This window comes from Ailuropoda melanoleuca, chromosome 7 (assembly GCF_002007445.2).
Source record: "Ailuropoda melanoleuca isolate Jingjing chromosome 7, ASM200744v2, whole genome shotgun sequence".
Lineage (NCBI taxonomy): Eukaryota > Metazoa > Chordata > Mammalia > Carnivora > Ursidae > Ailuropoda > Ailuropoda melanoleuca.
The window spans coordinates 56,599,410-56,620,335 of NC_048224.1; the positions used below are offsets into that span (position 1 = coordinate 56,599,410).

The window sequence follows — 20,926 nt, forward strand, 5'->3', positions numbered from 1 at the left end:
GGCCCCCCGGGCGGGTCATCTTGCCGATCGGAGCCTGTATTAGAAAACCCACAGTGCCAACGATGGCTCGGACATCAGTGCGTGGTGGGAAAACTCGAGATCACGGCCGGGAGCACACGTGCACAGCGGACTGTGCCGTGCCTGGCTCCGATTCAGCGTGGAGACCCAGCACCGGCGTGCCCTCGCTTAAACAACAGCCGCGCGGCCGTCCCTGCCGGACAAGCACCAGACCGGTTGCCTGTGCGGGGCCTCGTTGGCCACGCCGACTCACTCTGGGTCTCCTCCGTTCTAACGCACAGGAGTCTCCCAGGCGGTTCCCAGTTCTCCTTCCCCGGCCCTGCTGTCCTTGGGAACCTCCTGAACGACAGCAAAGACACCCCGATGGCTTCATGGTGGGCCTTGCCCTGTCCGGGGCTCCTGGGGGAGACCAAGCGCTGAGGGAGGCAGATGGGACCCCGTGGGCCCAAGGCTGCTCCGCTCTCCTCCTGAGCCCCGGGAGCCAGGCTTCAAGGCGGGCTGCTCCACGGAATCACCTGAGTTTAAGATTGAGAGTTAAAAAAAAAAGAAAGGGAAAAAAGGCAGCAAGCGCTGGGCCCCGGACCCTTATGTCAGAAATTCTCAGGGAGAGCCCCGGAGCGGAATTTTCCCAAGCTCCCCAGGTGACTCCGAAGTGCGTCCCCAGGCTGAAGACCACACGTTACTTCTTTTTGCAGCAACGTGGCCAAAACACGAAGGCGGCCACGTCTGCCTGCGGAGCCGAGCTTGAGCGCCGGGGAGCAGGGCCCACACGGGCGGCCTCACGGGGCTCCAACACCCCATCTGTCTACAGACACCATTTATGCCACTCGACGTGGCAAATGCCTCTGTACAGTAGGACACGGTGACGATAACTCGGGTACTTTAAGGGGGATGCAGGGTCCCTCGAGTACAGAAAGTGCTGCCGTGTGCTGCACAGCACGTAAATTCTACTTAAGCTGAAGCTAAATTTTCGTTTCCTCCCTGAATTATTTATTCTCCAAACAATGAATGGTGATCCCGGGAGCTGGTGGTGACTGTGTGGGTGAGCTGGGTGGGAGTGACTTTAAAATCACCACTCCAGATGTTGCAGTCACGCATCCCACAGACGACACGGCCGTCAGAGCAGTGGTCTCTCACCAGGTCCTTCGGCAAATTTAGGAGGCCCCTACCCCCATCGGTCATTTCACCCTCCCGGAGGGTTGCTCACGCATCCGAACTAGCGAGCGCCCTCCAACAGGAGCGTGGCGAAGTCCCACAGCGCGTGGGAAGCACGGCCCCCTTCTGCAGCCATCGGCAGTCACCCCGACTTGGACGTCCGCACCCATCGTGCCTCTGGGCGCTCCGCTCACCCCCGCGCCCCACCGGCCTCTCCCACCCTCCCAGCCGCCGCCTGAAGGTGAGCCTGCTTTTCTGTCGGGCCAAGCCTCCAAATAGGCCTGGCCACCAGGGCTGGTGGTGACACACCTTGTGACCTCATGGAAGAGATTTCACCCTGAGAGCCGGGAGGCGTGGGGGGGGGAGTGCTGGAGAACCGACTTGAATAAAGCATATCCCGAAGCGTGCTTCCTGCGACAGACCACGTGGCAGGCCGCACGGGCTACGGTTTGCCAAGTCCCAGCTGTGAACGCAGAGCACAGAGTCAAAGCGGCAGAAAGAATCATCCGCTCAACTGATTTTAGAAAATAGTTTAGTACATTTCTGTTATAAAATCCATTTACAGGAGGTTATTCACATGTACTTATCAAATTTGCTCCTGGTGATACATGAAAACATAGAACCCGATAAACCATGCACATAAATCCAAGGAAAATTATATACAGAGAAGCAAAACAAGTTTTTAAGCAAAATAGACTCATGTGGAAATAACGAATAAGGACACTTTCTTGCAGCGCCGTGGCGAGGACGAAGCAAACAGGCATCTTCCTCACTCCGTGAGATTAACTACCAATCACCAACACCGCCAGGCCAGCCACATCGAGAAAGGCCCCATTTGCACATATGAAACGCTTTCTGTCCACATGTTCTTACCAACTGGAATAGCAAACCGTTTCAAATGCAGCTTCAGGTAGGATGTGTTCGCAGGGAGAGGCCGGCGGGATGCAGGCTCCAATGGGGAGCGCGGGAACCAGCGGATGGACACGGCGTGTGAGAATAGGCACCCCCCTCAACGGGGAGGCACGTGGTCCGGGTGTGGCAGCGGAATCTGCGGCCTGGGAATGGGACCCCTTCGTGGTCCCCGTGCTGCAGCAGCACGGGGAGAAGCTCCTGACCCCAGCTGTGTCTGTCGGCCTCCTTCCTAATAAGCCTACAGAGTGTAGCCCCTTTCAACTGCTCCCACTCAGGATCTGCTCAAGGAGAGTAGTAGGAAAGTCAACTCAAAGGAACCGTGACATTTCTTGCCAAAGGCACGAACAGGAAGCTAACAGAGCCCTTGACCCGGACAGGGTGGGGGTCCCCCTGCACCTTCTTACCCTCGAAGCCAAGCACGCATGCTCTACCCGCACGCGGGGCCAGTGTGTGTGCTCCCTGAGGGCTGGGGGTGTCCGCTCGACATCAGCTGACATCCAGACCCCCATGGGGGCGATGTGGTAATGAAGAAGCAGAACGCTTAAACTTTTGGCAATCAAACATTTAAAGCTTTTAATAACCGGCTTCAGCAGAATTTCTGACACAAAGCCTCTTTGCTTAAAAAGCAGATGGCAAAATTTCAAACGGTGCACATTAATCGTCAGGGGTCCACTCCCCTCCCCAAATTAGCCAACGGGCTGCATGGCATTCTTAGAAACCACTAGTTCTGACAAGTGCCAACTGTCACTACTGTATATTCTCACGTCTGTAAGTTTGGAAAACTGGACTTTGCCACGAGAAAGCCCCCCCATGCAGGTACTCAAACGTCCTCTCCCACGGCACCCTGAACCCCAGCACAACCCCCTCTACCCAGACGAGCCTACAACAGTGGCGTCTTTTCAGTTAACACAGTCTCCAAAGATCACAGGAAACCTGTCAACTTTCTTCCTGGCTCTCAACTTCCAATGTCTGCACTTCCCTTCAGTCTTCTCTTTTGAAAGGGTGTTTCTTTCCCGCCTACAGTATCCTACCTGGCCGGCCCTCCTGGATCCCAAGCTGCTGGGTCTGTGACCCGAGTCCCCTGGGGAGACGTCTAACATGCAGCTCCCCAGGCTCCCTGAGAATGACCTGGTTGGGTTCTCCTGGAGACCCGCTGGCTTTCACACACAGGGGCCAGTGGCTCTTCCAGGGGTCCCCACGCTGCTCCAGCCCCACGGGACCTGTCACCCACCAGTTATGGGACACTCACAATATGGTGGGGGCATCTGAATGGTAGGTCAAGAATTATTCTTTTGTTTCGTCTATTTCAAGGGGAACAGGACTTTAAGCTAGAAAACGATGTGCTTCCCGAAACAGGAGGCTGGACTCATCAGAGCAGTGTGCTACCCTGTGCCGAGGAGCCCCATCTGAAAGCGTGCAACGTCAGCAGAACTTTACCTAACAGGACTTGGCTTCCCAAAGCTTCCCCCACAAGACTCCACTTGTTTTCTTACATAGAACTAGAGCTGTCTGACCCACCCGCATGAACTCTGCCTCTTCCAGAATTCCCCGGGCTGCTGAACAGGTCTGTCTGGCTGGAACGACGTTTGAAAGGGCCTGCCGTCCTCTTCCCGCCTTTTCTCCTTTTTTTTTTTAATATAAAGTTTGTTCCGTTGAAAATGACTAACATTTGAAGCAGGGAAAGAAAAGCGGTCTACTAGAGTAAATTTTAAAATGACTGTTATTTGCTATACAAATATACATTCCAACTTCCACAACACCCGCCCCGGTCAGACCCCGTATCTGAGGACAGGAGATCAGCTCTGAGTCTCCGAACAAGGACAACATTACAGACACACAAAAGCCCTCGAAAGCTTTTGCAACTGACAAAAACTATGGAAGGTGACCAAAAAGCTCAGGTGTTAGGATACATTTTCCATGTTTTCCAACAGCACACAAACTCCTTTAAGGAAAAAAAATTATCTTATCTGGACCGTCCCATTAGCTGGTCATCTGAAGTTTGCAACAATGCTGTGGCTGACAGTCTGTGCCACGTGGCTTTACTATAAAAGCCTTCTTTTCTTGGAACCGCTGTCCTCCTCCTCCAGCCCCCTCTTGTCCCAGCCAGGGTTCCTCTTCGAGTGGTGGCTCTCGGGGCTCCACGTCTCCTTGTCCCCCTCACTGAAAGCCCGGCCCTCTCTTCTGTGGCTGAGCCCTCCTTCCCAGTCGCACCTTCTCCTACTTGTGGAGACATCAGGCCCAGCAGCCGGAGGCTCGCACTGCACGTGAGGTCTGTGGTTGTTCGGAGAGGCCCCTCTGGCAGCGGACTGCTGCAAGCCAGCTGGATCCTGGTGGCTCCCAGGGAAGCCCGGCTCTCCCGAGGGAGGCGTCGCTCCGGGCTGCTGGGGGCTCAAGGGCTGCGGATCCCTCAGGCACGTCCCTTTGGCTTCGGGGTCCAGGCCCATCCTCCTGAGCAGTCGTGGGTCCCGAAGCCAGTCCTGAATGAGAGGCCTTTCCGGATCCTTCGTCGTGACAGTCCCAGTAGATTCCCTGGAGTCAGAGGGTGTGTGATACAGGGAAGAAGTGAAAGATGTCTTGGCAAATTCGCTGTCGAGCTTGTTGCCGGGCAAGCCGCCCTGGGGTCTGGACGCCTCCGGGGCCGCGGCGGGAGGGTGAGTCAGACTTCTCTGCAGCACGGGCTTGAGCTTCAGAATCTTGGCTGCGTCGTGCCTGTAGTTTCTGTCGCACGTCTTGATGATGGCACCCCGCTTCTGCGCGTCCTGAATCAGTTGGTTCCAGTGCTGATTTTCCTTGAAACAGAGAAGGAGAGACAGTTACTCCCCCAAAACACCCATGTGCTTGGGAAGCGTGAATTTTCTGCTTTCCGGTCTGAACAACAATAAATATACCCCACGAACAGATTCTCAAGAATCCATTCAAGGAAAAGTGAGTTCAAACACAGCCTCATACAGCCACATTACCAGAGGAGAGCACTGGTCGCCGCCTGTAAGAACGAGCGTCTACCGTCTCACCCTGTGGCTCGGGCCGTGTGGAGAGCAGAGCTCCTGCGGCCGGACCAGCGGCCAGCGGCTACTTGCACTTCCATCAGTTACAGTTAAAGCAAACGAACGGTCCCGTTGTGCAGCCGCACCTGCCACATTTCCGGTGCTCAGGGGCCACACGTGCCCAGTGGTTCATGTGCTGGATGGTGCACACACACAACAGCTCTGCCATCCCAGAAAGTTCCCTTGGACACCTGATCTACAGTCGTGTCTCTCTCTCAAAAAGCTAACGTTCTGGAGCAGAAAGGCTTGGTTTCAGAGAGCCCTAACTTCTGGGTGCGTGTGACTATTCTAGAAAGAGGCCCACAGCCTTCACTGAATTCCCAAAGGCCTCCCAGGCCACAAAGGGCTACACTGTCTTAATCCACTGGGACAACTACCCCCAGATTTTTCCCACTGTCTGTCTCTCTTCTGGAGGAACTTCAGTTATGAAAGCGCACCTAAGGAGAAGGGAACCCCACCTGCACGCGGCTCTCCTCTCTGACCCTTCGACTTTCCTCAGCAATGAACTGCTGCTTTACAACCGTCAGAATGGGGGCCTCTTTAGAAAGAAGAGTGAGCATGAGAGGAGAAAACACAAAGCCTGACGAAAGAGCAGGAGGACAGCCGCCCTCACGTGGCCTCCTGTCCTGTTCGTAAAACTGGGTGAGGGCAGCAGTGTTTACTTGCTGCATGACCTTGGTCAAGTCAACCTCTCTGAGCCCGTTTCCTCATCTGTAAAATGGGCATAATGCTTTCTTTAACTGATTCTAAAATGCACATTGTTTTCACATTTTACCATTTCTTAATTTGGGGCACCCCCTGGCCAGGTGGCAGTTTCCGACTACCCAATCCGGGAGGAATTCATGGCTAGGCAACCACCACCCCTCGACTTGTAGTCAATAAACCATTTAAAGAAAGAACGAGTCCCAGCTCTTGCCTGAAAACCTATCCACAGATACCTTCTGACGAGACACGAAAGTACCAGCACTAACACCTGGGAGGATGGAGACCAGGAGTTAGAAGAGACCCGGAGACCGTGGCGGGGCACCCTTAGGAAATGCGGGGTCCCCAACACTTCTGACCACACAGGGGAACAGTCTGTGGCAGGAACAAGGACACGTGTGTCTGTGCCCTGGGGAGTGACTCTGCAGGTCTAGACTCGGAGACAGAAGTCCTTTCAGGAATATCGCAGCCCGTTCATTTTGTGTGTATTTTCTCTTTTATGTATGAACAAGGGCGACAGGATAAAAGTCTGTCTTGTCGAAACAGCCCTGAAAGAGTTCGCTCAATAAATACAAACTTCTACGTAAAAGTGAAGCGCAGCCTAACAGCCGTAGGTACAATGATTCCTATCGCAGTGCCTTCTGGGATTGGACGGACTGGACTCCGTGAGGGCTAAAGGCTCGTGCACAAGGCGCGTGCACAGGGCCGGCGTGCGCCAGACAGACCCGCACAAGCACTACCGGGCCCGGTAGTCCTTGGGCCTCCCCCTCACTCTGGAACGCTCCAGAACTGCTCACCCTGAGGCTGAAACACAGACGTGACGTGAAGCAGATGGCCTTGCTGCTATTTTTGCCAAGTCTACGGCACCTCAACTTGGTATCTGATCTGATCCTAGGATCACAAAAACAGTTTTGAAAAGGACTATTCCTCTCCTTCACCAATGATTCCATTTCCATAAGGGAAACCGGGCTAAGAATTAAAAAAAAAAAAAGGGGGGGGGAAGCCCCAAGGACCACAGACATCAGTTGGAAAGCCCAACTGATGCACTGGGAGTTTTCCTATTCTCTCCTTTCTGTGTCTTTCTGTGCCACCGGCTTCCGCCAGTGCAGACACCCCACCTCACCGCGTGCTCTGAGGGCTCCCCGTGTGCCCCGGGGGCTCCCCTGCCCCCACTCCGTCCAGCACAGTCACGCCTCATTCATCCCCAGTCTCTCCAGGGGGCGCGCTGCCGTCGCTAGGGTACCTGCAAACTCCCAGGTGCCAAAGAGGGGAGGCAGTAAAAACAGGGGTGCCCAGGAAGGCTGCTTCAATCCGGGTGTCGCTAGGAGACACACAGCTCTAACAACCTTTTACCTTTCAGGTTAAAACACTACCAAAATTCAACTGTGTCAAAAGAATAATTCTAAGAGATTAATCAAGATAAGAAATCATTTGTTAACACTGAGATCCTTATGGCACCAGGAAAAACAATTCTATAAAAAATCTTCTTTCGAAGTAAGTAGAGATTCACAGAGAAGTTCGTGCACCCTTTATGTAGTTTCCCCAGATACTTATAAAGATTTTTTTTTAAACTTTCAATTTATATGTAAATTTTTGTGGCAGAGAAACGTAATAAAGTGAGATAACAGAAAGGCTTTTAATTATAAAAATATATATCCCCCTGAGTTTTATCCCAAGCAAGTCCAAGTGGAAATTCAATTTCAAAAAGCAGAATGAATCATACTGCTACCTGTTCCAATGCATTCATTTAAGAGTGATGTAAAGATTTATTTTTAATAGTTTTATTTTACAATGTCAATATTCATAATATATTCAAAACAAAATCTTAAGCAATACTCAAACTTACCATAACAAATTTTCGATATCAACTTAAAAATAGGTGGTATGCAGCTTTTAAAAATTCCTTCAAGGGGGCACACAAACAACAGAAGACCACAGATGTAGGGACAAACTGAATGAGAAAGACTGTATTTGAATGCCCTCTGGTGGTACTAACCAGGAAAAAAAGGGGGAAAATAGTGAAAAAAATCTTATCTAATGCGTTAGCTCCTCTCCTAACATAACCACTGACTTTGTAAAATACGGAAACGAGAAGAATTCAAAGCTATGACCCCTAACGAGGCAAGCAGCAAACACCCGCGGTTAGTCGGCTGTGACACCACGAAGGAGGCCGCACCCTTCGTCTACCACGGACGTAAACCTGCCCATCTCCTGGAGGAGCTCTGACACGGCCTCCCCCCACCCAATGACACAGCGCGAGCAGTACGCTCCCAGTGCCAAAACAGAAAAGAAGATCCAAGCTTCTTCTTGCAAATTCCCTCTGGCTGGCGTTACACAGTAGCTGAGTGTCTGCTAAGCGCCAACTGTTCCAGCACTTTACACGTACGGATGGATTTACGGATCTCAACAGTCCTATGACGGAGACATAATTTTTTTTTTCTTAATTATGGATGCTGTGGATACTTGGGCCTTGGACTGGGGAAGAGCCAGCGGTTCACATCTATAAAAGCTCCCGGGGAGACGTTGCTGAAGGACAGGACAACCAGGGGGAAGCAGCTCATTATTTTGTAACCCTACAATCCATTCCATTTTGATGGAAAATAAAAACAAAACCTCAACCCAGTATCAGTCACAAGGGGCAAGCTTCGGAGCACCCTGGTCCCGAGAACGCACCTACCATGAGGGTCCTTAAATGTCCGAGGATGAAGAGGCTGTATTTGGCTCGTGTGATGGTGACGTTCAGTCTCTGCAAACTTGCCAGAAATCTAAGCAATAAAAACAAAGTTACTTCTTTCTGCAGGATGACTTAGCGTAAGTGCAGGTGAGACACAGACACTGCTTCAGACCGCTTTTCTTGGCCTCCTTCTTTAATGGTACCTCGTTTTCTCCCTCTTCCCAACACAGGGTCCCCAGCGAAGCAGCAATTCCCATTAAAACCGATGAACAAAAGTCCTGGAGCTTTCCTTCACAGTGACGCATCTGTCAATCTCCTATTCTGACTTGGAGGACATACTGGGAATTTTAATAGTGTCATTCTTAAGCATTAGAAACATCCTAAAAATACGCTCCTAGACCAGTTGTTCTTACTTTAAATATACCTGAGATTAGTAAAATGTTGTAGACCCAGGGCAGAAGCACACATCAGACACATGTCCCAACAGATCGGACTCGAGATCACAGACAAGGAAAAAGCCAATGACACTCACCCAATTGAGCCCTGCATGGTATTTGCTCTGACGCACGTAACAATGACGCAATCCTTCTGCCGGCCCTGGAACCCATCCACGGTATCTACTTCTGCTGGCCTAGTGACAAAAGACAAATATGTTTATTGGAAAAACTTAAGATAATGATTAAATATGCATATTTATAAAGTAGCATTTTCCAGCTTTTCTCCCAGTATCTTTTGTTGATATATAATTCACGTAACAGAAAATTCACCACTTTAAAGTATAGTATCCTGTGGTTTTCAGTATATTCACTATGTTGTACAACCACCGCCACTATGTACTTTCACAACATTTCCTTCACTTGTGCCTCTTAGCAGTTAATCTCGATTCTTCCCTCTCTCCAGGCCTAGCAACCATGAATCTACTTTGTCTGGAAATTTCATACAAGTGGAATCATAACGTATGTGGCCTTTTCCGGTTGGCTTCTTTCACTTAGAACATGTTCAAGGTTCATCCCGCTGTAGCGTGTAGCAGTGCTGCACTCCCTTTAGGACTGAGTATTTGTACAGATACCCCGTGGTTTATTTAGCCATTTATAATCGATGGACATCTGGGCTGTTTTCCCCTTCTGACCATTATGAACTATGTTGCTGTCAACATTCACGTACGAGCTTTTGTGCTAACGTTTCTTCCATTTTTTCAGGTATATATCTAGGAGTGAAACTTCTGAGTCATATGGAAATTCTATGCTTTTTTTTGGAGAGAAAGAGAGAGAGAGAAAGCGTGCGTGTGAATGATGGGGGAGAGGGAGAGAAAGAATCCCCAGCAGGCTCCACACCCAGCCTGGAGCCCGATACAGGGCTTGATCCCACGACCCTGAGATCAGGGCCGGCCGGAGCTGAAATCAAGAGGACACCTAACTGACGGAGCCATCCATGTGCCCCCTATGCTTCACTTTTTGAGAAACTGCCAAACTGTTCTCCACAGTGATCTGCCATCTTACATTCTCACCACTGATGCACAAGGGTTCCAATTTCTCAACACCCTTGCCCAAACTTGTTACTGTCTGCTTTTTTATTAGTCATTTAGATGGGTGAAATGGGATCTCACTGTGGTTTTGATTTAAATCTCCCTAATGACAAATGACGTGGAACATCTTTTCATGTGCTTGTTGACCATTTGTTTACAACCTACTTTTGAGAAATGCTATTCGAATCCTTTGCCCATTAAGAAAACTGGATTAACTTTTTGAGTTGTGTGAGTTCCTTATATAGTTCAGATGAGACTCATCAGATACATGATTTGCAAGTACAGGTGTTCCTTGATGTAGGATGGGGTTACAGCCCAATAAACCCATTGTAAGTTAAAAATATCCTAAGCTGAAAATGTAATTTACTACACTTAACCTACTGAACACTGCAGCTTAGCCTGGCCGACCTCAGACAGGCTCTGAGCACTTACACTAGCCTGTGGTTGGGCAAAGTCATCTAACACGAAGCCCTCGACTATAAAGCGCGGGCTAGCTCACGTGATTTACTGGCTACCGCTCCTCGGTAGGTACAGAATGGCTGTCAGCATTAACGGTCGTTCACCCTCGTGACCGCGGGACTGACCGGGAGCCGCGGCCGCTGCTGCCCAGCCCGAGAGGATCGCGCTGCGTGTGAGCAGCTGGGGAAAGATCCAGATTCAAAATCTGAAGTGTAGCTTCTACTGAATGTGTACTGCTTTCCCACCATTATAAAGTTGAAAAATTCTAAGTCAAACCATGGTAAGTCAGGAACTATCCATATATTTTCCCATTCTGGGGGCTGTCTTCTCCCTTTTGATGGTGTATTCTGACACAAGTTTCTAATTGCTATGAAGCCTAATTTATTATTTTTTCTTTGGTAACTTGTGCTTGGGTGTCATGCTGAAAAATTGTTGTATGATTTGAGGTCACACAGATTCATACATCTGTTTTGAGTTTTAGAATTTATCTCTTAGATTCGGTGCTCTAATCCACTTTGAGTTCATCATACTGTATGATGTGAGACAAGAGTCAAAATTCATTCTCTCAGGCGCCTGGGTGGCTCAGCCGGTTAAGCGTCAGACTCTTGATTTCGGCTCAGGTCATGATCTCAGCGTGGTGGGATGGAGCCCCGTGTCTGGCTCTGTGCTGGGCGTGGAGTCGGCTCAAGATTGTCTTCCCTCTCCCTCTGCCCCTCCCCCTCACCCCCCTTGCGCACTATTAAAAAAAAAAAAATTCATTCTCTTGCATGTGGACATCTGGTCGGCCCAGCACCATTTGTAAAAAGACTTATTATTTCCCCACTGAATGGCCTAGGCACCCTTGTTGAAAAGCAACTGGCCATAAATGAATGGGTTTATTTCTGACCTTCCAATTCTGTTCTACTGTTTCATACGTCTAACCTCAGGACAGGGCCGTTCTGATAATCAGCTTCGCAGAAAGTTTGGAAATAGCAAAGTGTAAACCCTTGAACATTCAGTGTTCAAGCTATTTGGAGTGTCTTGCATTTCCACGGGAGTTTTAGGTTAAGCTTGTCCATTTCTGTAAAACAGGCCACTGGATTCTGCCAGAGACACTGCAAATCACGCTGGGGAGCGCGGCCCCCTTAACAGCACAGTCTTCTGATCCACAGACACAGACTGTCTTTCCACTTACCTCGGTTCTCATTAACTTCCTTCAACAACGTTTTGTACTTTTTAATGTATAAGTTCTACACTTCTTTACTACATTCATTCCTAAGTATTTTGTTCTTTTTGATGCCATTAAAAACAATTTTTTAAATTTCCTTTTCAGATTGCTCGTTGCTACTGTCTATGAATACAACTAATTTTTGTATACTGATCTTGCATCCTACAAGTTGGCTGAACTCATTAGAATGGTTTATGTGGTTTTTGATATATAAGGTCCTGGCAACTATGAAAAAGGATAGTTTTATTTCTCTTATAATATGGATGCCTTTAATTTCTCTTCTTGCTCCATTATCCTGCTTAGAACCTCTAATACAGTGCTGCACAGAAGTGATGAGAGCAGGTGTCCTTCCTGATCCCGGGGGGGCAGCACTCAGTCTCACCATCAAGTATGATGTTAGCTGTGGGTTTTTCATAGATGCCTTTTTTAGGTTGAGGAAGTTCCTTTCTATTACTAGTCTGTTGAATGTTTTTTATCATGAAAGGGTATTGGACTTAGTCAAATGCTCTTTCCGTATCAACTCAGATGATCAAGTGGGTTTTCTCCTGTGATTCTATTAAAATGGTGTGTCACGTTGATTTTTGTATGTTGAACCAACCTTGCATTCCTGAGATAATCCCACTATGGTCTTGGTGTATAATCCTTTTAATATGCTGCTGAATTCAATTCCCATTATTTTGTTTGAGGATTTTTACATCCATATTCATAAAGGATACTAGCCTGTAGTTTCTCTCTTCTTGTGATGTCTCTCCATGGCTCTGGTATGGTTATATTGGCCTCATAAAAGGAGTTAGAAAGTCTTCCCTCCTCTTCTATTTTTTGGAAGAGTTTGAGAAGGATTGGTGTTATTCTTATCTTAATGTTTGGCAGAATTCACCAGTGAAGCCTGGTCCTGGGCTTTCCTTTGTTGGAAAGTGTTTGATTACTAACTCCATCTGTTTACTTTTTACAAGTCTGTTCAAATTTTCTATTTTTTCTAGAGCCAATTTCGGTAGCTTGTGTGTTCCTAGTTTAAGAAATTTTAGAATTAATGGATTTCCAATAATTAATCTTTAATTTTACTGCTGAGGTAAGAGGAGACAAAAACATGATCTTCACCCTATACATAAAGGCATGAAAATGATTAAATACTTCATTCTAAGTGAAAGTGTTACTTTGTGAATCTTACTAGAATGAGAATTCAGATTAACAAGTCATGGAACTAAAGGAAAAGGCCTGGAGGGTTTCTCAGTCGGTTCCACTGCCAATGGTGGTAAGGACATTCCAACCAGCAGGAGGTAGGTACTCTGTCTATGGCTGGTCTGTGGGGCCGGGAGTGTGAGCATTCCCTACCCAGCATGACCGTGAAGCCTCGAGTCTCCTCCTGCTAGAGCACCACAGCCTAAGACCATTTCCTAGAGTTAGGTTTCCTTTTATCCCCTTTCTTCTTTTTAATTCAACAGAAAAACTGGAAATATCCGTAAAAATATAGATGCCTCACCCTTTTCTATCAAATTCTTTGTCCAAATCCTTCTGAATCATCATCTTCTGAGCCTTGTAATGGGTTATTATGCCAATGTTCCGGAAAGTAACATCCCTTCTTTTGTCTTTAATAAGTTTAATTATTTCCATTACCAGTTTTATTTCTTGAACATTTACATATGAGCTAAATAAGATGAAAAAAAAAACAAAACAAAACACATCAAAACTAATAGCAGTCCAACTGCTGGCTTCAGTCCTACTTTGTTTTCCGTTACACTGAAGGGCAGGCAGTAATCAGCGGCTCAAAGAAGCTGTTATAATGACCATTAATATCACATACTTGAAGACCTATAACCACCCAGTGAAACAGGAAGTTGTAAGAAAGAAAAGACTCTAAAGTCAACTGAAGTTTACTCACCGATCTCTTCATTTGTTGTATCGGGGACAGCAACAGTAAAGAACAAAAGTATTTATAATAACAAAGATATGAGTAATAAATAGCTAACACTAAGAATTTACTATCTTCCACACACGGAAAAAAGTGCTTTAGTCGTCTTACCTTCCTTAATTCCCCACCTCTGGCTGCGTGGACTGCACACCACACGGCCGAGGGGATGCTGTCCACACAGACTCAATGTGCCGCAGCCCCCAGAGGTGAATAGCATGGACAGAACCCTGGAGCAGGCTGGCCTCCTCACTGGCCACCTCCTGCACCCCCCGCTCAGCTCCCAGACTGCACGTACCCTTCGTCACTGTGCTGGGAGCAACACGCACTGCACCCAGGCTACCTTAACGGTCTCGCTTTAAGGGCCTTTAATACCTGCAATCTTAACTTCCAGCTTACTCTACAGAAAACCCCGAGAGCCAGTTACCTCTTCCATCCCCGAAGCCTAATTTACGTTCCTTGTCACCTCTCAGGTCAACACTCAGGTCAACAATCTTCACCCCCACAGTGCTTACAGCCGACTGCTTCTCTGTATCCCTAACTTCTTCACTCAACGTCCTCCCCGCCCCCACCTCGGTAGCTCAACTAATAGCTAATCCACACTGAGGACACCACCTGTTCTACGGCGCTCTTGATGACACAGAGGTGAGGTGGCATCTGTATTTCCCCGTACTCCACGCTAGGACCTGTGCTAACAAATGCAGCCTCCAGACCATTACACCCCATTTTCTCACGAGAAGGCCTGACTCCTTTGAAGTTTCTCCTACTTAGCAGTCACCACTCCCTTTTCTTCGTCCTTCACAGACCACGTGAATATGGTCCCTTAGTCACAATCCCACACATCAGGTACTGTCCACCCTCTGTCTCCCACCTTAATTTAGATCGATCTATACTGATCCTCACACCGCTAACCCAGCTGGAGTAAGTAATTACCTTGGCGGTTACCCAGTTGTGTCTATCTCTCCTCTCAGACCACAAGAGCCATGCACTGGGGCCATGTCTGACTTACTCACAGCTGTGATCTTAGCATGCATTTACTCAAGTGCTTACCATGCCAGGGATTACGATCCCATTATACAGTTAAGAAAAACTAAAAGGCCAAAATGTACAGAGAAAGATATTAGTAATTTATGATGAAGAAGGAGAAGCTACTAGCCTAGCCACAGAAGAATGACTATGCCCTGGCACTAGGCAAAGAGATGTATGGAAAATGTTTTCCATGTCAATATGAACAAAAATAACTCTGGGACCATCCCTGGGGACTGGAGAGAGGAAAACATACTCATTATCCCGTCTTTCTGAACCGTCTCCGACATCAAACACCAGGTAAGGTTGAAATGGCCAGTCTGATGAACACCGATTGGTTTCAGTCTGTCTACAAAAAAGCAGCGACCATTCAGAATACAAGTTATAAGAAAATATTTTATTTTTATTACGATTTTTTTTGTTAGGGAGGGAGGGAGCTGGGGATAAGAAATACCTAATTTTATCAAAATGTATTTTAGTGAAAGGTAAAAAAGAGATTTTATTTGTTTTTCTCGCTAGGCTAGGGAGAGTGATCTACGCAATTAAAGATAACTGCAGCTGAAGCGTCACTCCTGGCACAGTAGATGAAAAAGAGCCAGCCAGAGAACACAGTCCCCAGCTTACAATGGTTCAAGTTACAGTTTTTTGACTTTACTGTGGTGCAAAAGCAATACATTGCAGTGGAAACCGTACTTGGAATTTCGAATGTGGATCCTATCCAGGGCTAGCAACACGTGGTACAACCCTCTCACGAGATGCTGGACAGCAGCGAGGCGCCACTCCCAGTCAGCCCCGCGGTCACAAGGGCAACCGACTTCTGCGCTGACGACCATGCTGTCTGTCACTGTCAGCACAGTCTTTGATAAACTGCACGAGATATCCAACACTGTGCTGTAACATAGGCTTTGTGGTGGATGATTTCTGCTAACTGTAGGCTAACGCAAGTACTCTGAGTGCGTTTAAGTAGGCAGGCCAAGCCGTGTCTGGTAGGTTAGGTGCACTAAACCCATTTTTGACTCACGGTATGTTTACTGGGACATAACTCCATCGTAATTCCAAGAAGATCTGTACTATGCTGATTATGGTGTGATTCTTTTTTTCAAAAATTTGAAAAGGAAAAAAGGAAAAAAAGATATGCATAGTACAAGGACTAGAAATAGATACACCAAGATGTTACCGGTGATTATTTCTAGCATACATAAAGGCAATCCTCCCCCCTTCTTTTTTATCCGCATTTGCTAAAATCAACATGGCTTTTGTAATTATTAGAAAAAATTATTAAACCTCTGATTTATGCTTTTTATGACAAGACTTAAGAATACAGTAAAATAGTTATTCTTCCTAAGCAGCTAAGCCCACAAATAAAATAAGCTAATAGGCAATGAGTGGAACTCACCTATTTGTTTTCAAGCTTCTGTTATAAACATAATTAGAGGGGAAGAGACATATGTCCGGGTGCATCCTGTACTGAACAGTAAGCTGTAAAATGGGCAGCCTGCCGATCATATTGTGCTCCACGTTGTCTTCCAACAGCTTGTAGAAACGCGCCATCATGGACTGGTCATAGCCATACTCCTGTGCTTTCTGCAAAGGGGGAAAACAGCAATATCCAAGCATTTGTTTATGCTTTCCCTGCTACTGTAGAAACAGTCACTGAGCTCTAACATGTAAGTGGGAAGGTTTAAGTGGCATAAGATGACCAACAACCAGAGATTCGCAGAAAGATGCTTCCGACTCCGGGACTTGAAAAGCCATTTAGCTTGACCATAAAAGTTTCTTCAGAAAACCCACATAATGCTAATGAAAAAGATGTGACCTGGGGCACCTGGCTGGCTCAGTCAGTAGAGCATGCAACCCTTGATCTCAAGGTTGTGAGTTCAAGCCCCATGTGTGGTGTGGAGCCTACTTACTTAAAAAAAAAAAAAAAAAGAAGACGACATGATCTTGTAATGGCCACAACTAAAGCTATTTTGATGCTAACAGAGGTCAGCTAAAAGAATCAATAATAAACAAAGAATTGCAACATAGATTTTAACAATTATATCTAAGGTATTCTCTCACAAATGGAAATATTGGCTGTCATTGTACACGAGCCTTTTATTATTTAAAAAAAATTTTTTTTATTTATTTGAGAGAGAGCAAGCTAGAGAGAGAGAACACACAAGCAGAGGAACGGGCAGAGGGAGAAGCAGACTCCCCACTGAGCAGAGAAGCCCGATGCAGGGCTCGATCCCAGGACCCCAGGATCATGACCTGTGCCGAAGGCAGATGCTTACCCAGCGGAGCCTCCCAGGAGCCCCGTACACAAGCCTTTTAAAGACCAATCTCCTTATCCACCCTTCATCCATCTATCCAACATACACTGAGCACCTAAAATCTGGGGTGCTGAGACTGCTAAGGTGAATTAGATCAAGTGCCACAGAATTTGTATTCCACTGGAGGAGAAAGACAAGTGACAATAATCACTAAGTTGATTTCATAAACCCATTAATGAGTTACAACCTGAAGATTTAGTGACCTAAAAGACAAATGAAGAGAAAGGTTCTAACATTATCGTAGCTGTGCCTTGGGATGTACTTTTCAATGCCAACATCATACAAATATTCAAAAAGTATTGCGTCTTAAATACTCTAGAAGCAAATGTGCACTGAAGAATGCACTAAGACAATGGAGATGGGATCTTCACACGTGATGCTGCAGACGTGTGTGCCAAGTTCAAAAAATCTATTGGGGGAGAAAAGGCATTACTTCCTAAATGATAGGTCATTTCTGTATGTGGTTTTAAATAGGTTTGTGTAACTAAATAAAATAGTAATAGTAGACATTCAACAATTTTATCTACATCCCCAGAGGTTGGTCTATTCCCAAGTTAGCCAAAACCTATTTTGAATCTCTCTGGGGGAAAAGAAAAAGGTAACAGCCCCACCTGCAGAAAAAAAACTGAGTCTATCCTACAGAATGACGGGATTTCTATATTCTGACATGGAAGGATATTCCTGATCTATTCATTAAAAAAAAAGACAATTTGGCTTCTGCCCCCTTTAAAGCAAACCCTACACTCATACAAGCACCACACACAAACCTTAGAGCCCCTGACATCCCGTATCCTAGTGACTTATTCACTGTTACCCCCTAGACGCAAGCTCCAGAAGGGTGGGGACTTTTGTCTGTTTTCTTCACTGTTTTAACACCAGCACCTAAAACAGCCCTAAATGAGGCCAGCACTCAGTGAATACTGATGGGAAGAAATGAACACACAAATGCCCAGCAAAATCTGTTAAAATACTCACTAAACTGTTCCCAGTCATTCTCCTTAGAAACAGGTGGATAGAAAAGCATTTGAGAAAATTAACTCTGTAATTATTTTCCAAATTTTCCTCAGTAAGGCCATATTATTTCTGTAATAGTAATAACAAAAAGCCCAAACACATTTTCTCATTTTTGCTGCTTTTATCAATCACCAAAGTAAGCAGTAAGGTTGGGGCCCATCGACAATCCCTTTTCACTACATGCTGATCCCTTCAAGAAGTCAGTAAATTTGTGAAGCACCGTGTGATCTGAAAGAAATGCAATACAGACTCGGTTCTTCATTACTCTCCATGAACAGAATCACCTGCCGTTTTTCCCTACGGACACAGGTTTTCACTCAGAGGTGGGTGTGCTTCTGGGCTAACACCCTAGTGTGACCACGCATGTGTGCTCAGACGTCAAAGAGCTGCACCAGCATCTCAATAACTCCAAAGTTAAAACACAGAAATGACAACAAAAACCACTTGCTTTCATTCCACAGCTGAACAGGAATGCTTTGAAATGATCTGTTCTCTGGGGCTCTTTATGCATCCACCACTCTGTACAAACAATCTATGTATTAGTGAAATATACAACTATTATTAAATTGGTTTACACCTATGCAGATTACACAAAACATCTACCCAAAGTCCCGATTCTGGTGTGCATTTCTAGGAGGCCTCTCGGGTGAGATAATAGCAGAGAGCCATATTTGAGGTGTTGGTTGGTCCTTCCCATAAGCGGGGTTCATAGCCCCTTTTCTCTTCCTGACACTCATCCTGACAGAGGATAGGAGAGGCACAGGCTTTTCTTTTTTTTTTTTTTTTTTGGTACGATAGGACACAGAATTCTAAAACTGGAAATGTACTCTAAGAGTACATTTAAAGTACTCTTTATAATGTTTTCCTCAAATTTGCATACATTTAAATATGAATCAGGACGTTAGGAAACTTCTTTTAAAATTTTTCTTTTATTATTGTTTTGGGGTTTATGTTACTAAAATGGATCACATACAGCCCTTACAACAGCTGCGCACTGCCTCTTCCCAAGAAAGAGCAGGCCGCACAGAGAACACGGTCGTTCCCGTCTTCTGGTCTTGGGCGCGCACACTGCTTGGGTCACACGTGCACATAAGCACAATCAGGAACAAAGGGACATTTTCACAGACTTTTACTCTTTAACAGTGGTTCTCTTTTCTTAGCCATTCCCTACTTTTCCTTCCAAATAAGAGATGATGATCCAAGAAAGACCCTCTCCAAACACAAGAACAGAAAAGGCCCCTCCACTTTAAAGCAGTATGACATGAAACTAACTTACCATAGAAATGACCGTGGGAGGGAGCTGTTTAGGATCTCCGACGAGGATGAGCTTGTTACAACGATGGATGAGTGGAGTAAGAGTCTCAACCTCACAAGACTGCCCGGCCTTGGGAAGAAAGTACAAGATGAGAAAGTGTCCCTAATCATCTTTGCTGCTTCTTTATCCACGTACACTTCATCTAATTCATAAAAGTTCTAACATTCGGAAAAGCATCACACTTTCTCCTTCTGCTCTGAATATCAAAAATAAGGATTTTTGAGTATACTTATCCTGATGAGCACCAGGTGATTAAAATAACTTAAAAAATAAGAAAAACAAAATGAAAAAAAAACAGTAAGGATTTTTTTTGTTTGTTTGTTAGAAAAGATAACAGCAACAACAGAAACAAACACTCTTAACAATCAATTAAAAAGAACCATGACAGGTGCACTGTGAAGTCAGCACCACTCGGGTACCATGACCACCTGGGAACCAGCCACAAGCTGGAAGGCGTGTAATGCCCCTGTTCTATGTTCTTTGTTCCGGCTGGGCACATGCCCAGGGGAACTGGACGGCTGTGTGTCCCTCTCTCCCCACCACCCCCTTTCTTCTTGTTCCCCGCAGGCCTCATCATCTGCAAGACTCAAGCTTCTCTTCAATGACATTTTCTTCAATTATTTCATCATTTCCATGGTTTCTGTTCTTTCGTTTTGGTGAGATTGGATCTTGGACTGATCCTCTGTTGTCTAATTTTCCAAGACTTTTGTCTTCTGGCTCTACATTCTGGCAAACAGTAGGTACGCAACAAATGCTTGCTCAATGAATGAACTACGAATAAAGGATGTTAGCTGAAAATATTGTGGCTCAGAGCTGTCCAAAGTTATATTAAAACTGCTTCAAAAGGGAACAAGAGCTATTCCAAGCAGAAGCGAGATACTCCTTAGGAAGGATCTGCTGGGGACAATCAGGCATCCTTAAAGACTATATTCCCAATTCTGGAAAAGCCATTTAATGGTGGGGGGCCGTCAGTAGCACATTTCAACGTAAGAGTCCACACACACGTGACAGCAGGTAGAAACCAGCTGCACGAGGCCTCTGCTCTCCCTAACTCAGCAGCAGCACAGTTCCCCGAAGACTCGGCCCTCACAGCACCATCCAATTCGTACCGCCGACCCCCTACTGACCTCATCAACAATGACACAACTGAAGGGGACGCCCCCTTGTCCACGAAAAGCAGACTCAAGCAGTAAACCACCACTCGTGCTCAACGTGCAGCAGATGACATGGGACTCTAAGATGATGATGCTCTGTGTTTTTTGTGGGCGTCCTTGAACCTAAGACAACAAATAGAAGTGAATCAGTATTCAGCTGTATATAAATTCTTGATTATGGTAGGCCTACTTTTACTGTAAAACATCCTCCATTTATTACATGATAAAAATATTTAGTGAACGATGGGGAACCTCAAATCTAGAAAACGGCAGAAACGTTCAAGATAATCCGAAACTACCAGAGAGAACACTGCTCTGCAGTGTAGTCTAAGCTCAGAACAGGATTTAAGCACATTAGGAAAAATGTATTCAGGCTTGATTTGGTCAGAGCAAATTACAATTCTTACAGCAGATGTACGTGGGCAGGTATCAGAATGCGTAGAGATAGTTGTGAAGCAATTATCTGAGTTAAGCTAGGGTCAGAATTCAGCTTGCACAGA

General features: G+C 46.3%; 1 protein-coding gene across 1 annotated transcript in view; it reads right to left on the minus strand.

Annotated features, from left to right (window-relative positions):
- Positions 1 to 20,926, minus strand: part of SETX (senataxin) — an 89,463-nt gene that overhangs the window by 6,868 nt on the left and 61,669 nt on the right. Inside the window, exons 19-26 of the mRNA XM_034663747.1 lie at positions 20,400 to 20,549; positions 19,234 to 19,341; positions 16,025 to 16,212; positions 14,885 to 14,977; positions 13,177 to 13,341; positions 9,038 to 9,136; positions 8,509 to 8,596; positions 4,129 to 4,874 (exon numbers count right to left, since the gene is read on the minus strand). Coding sequence (XP_034519638.1) covers positions 4,129 to 4,874; positions 8,509 to 8,596; positions 9,038 to 9,136; positions 13,177 to 13,341; positions 14,885 to 14,977; positions 16,025 to 16,212; positions 19,234 to 19,341; positions 20,400 to 20,549 — 1,637 coding nt within the window. The remainder of the gene's footprint in view (positions 1 to 4,128; positions 4,875 to 8,508; positions 8,597 to 9,037; positions 9,137 to 13,176; positions 13,342 to 14,884; positions 14,978 to 16,024; positions 16,213 to 19,233; positions 19,342 to 20,399; positions 20,550 to 20,926) is intronic.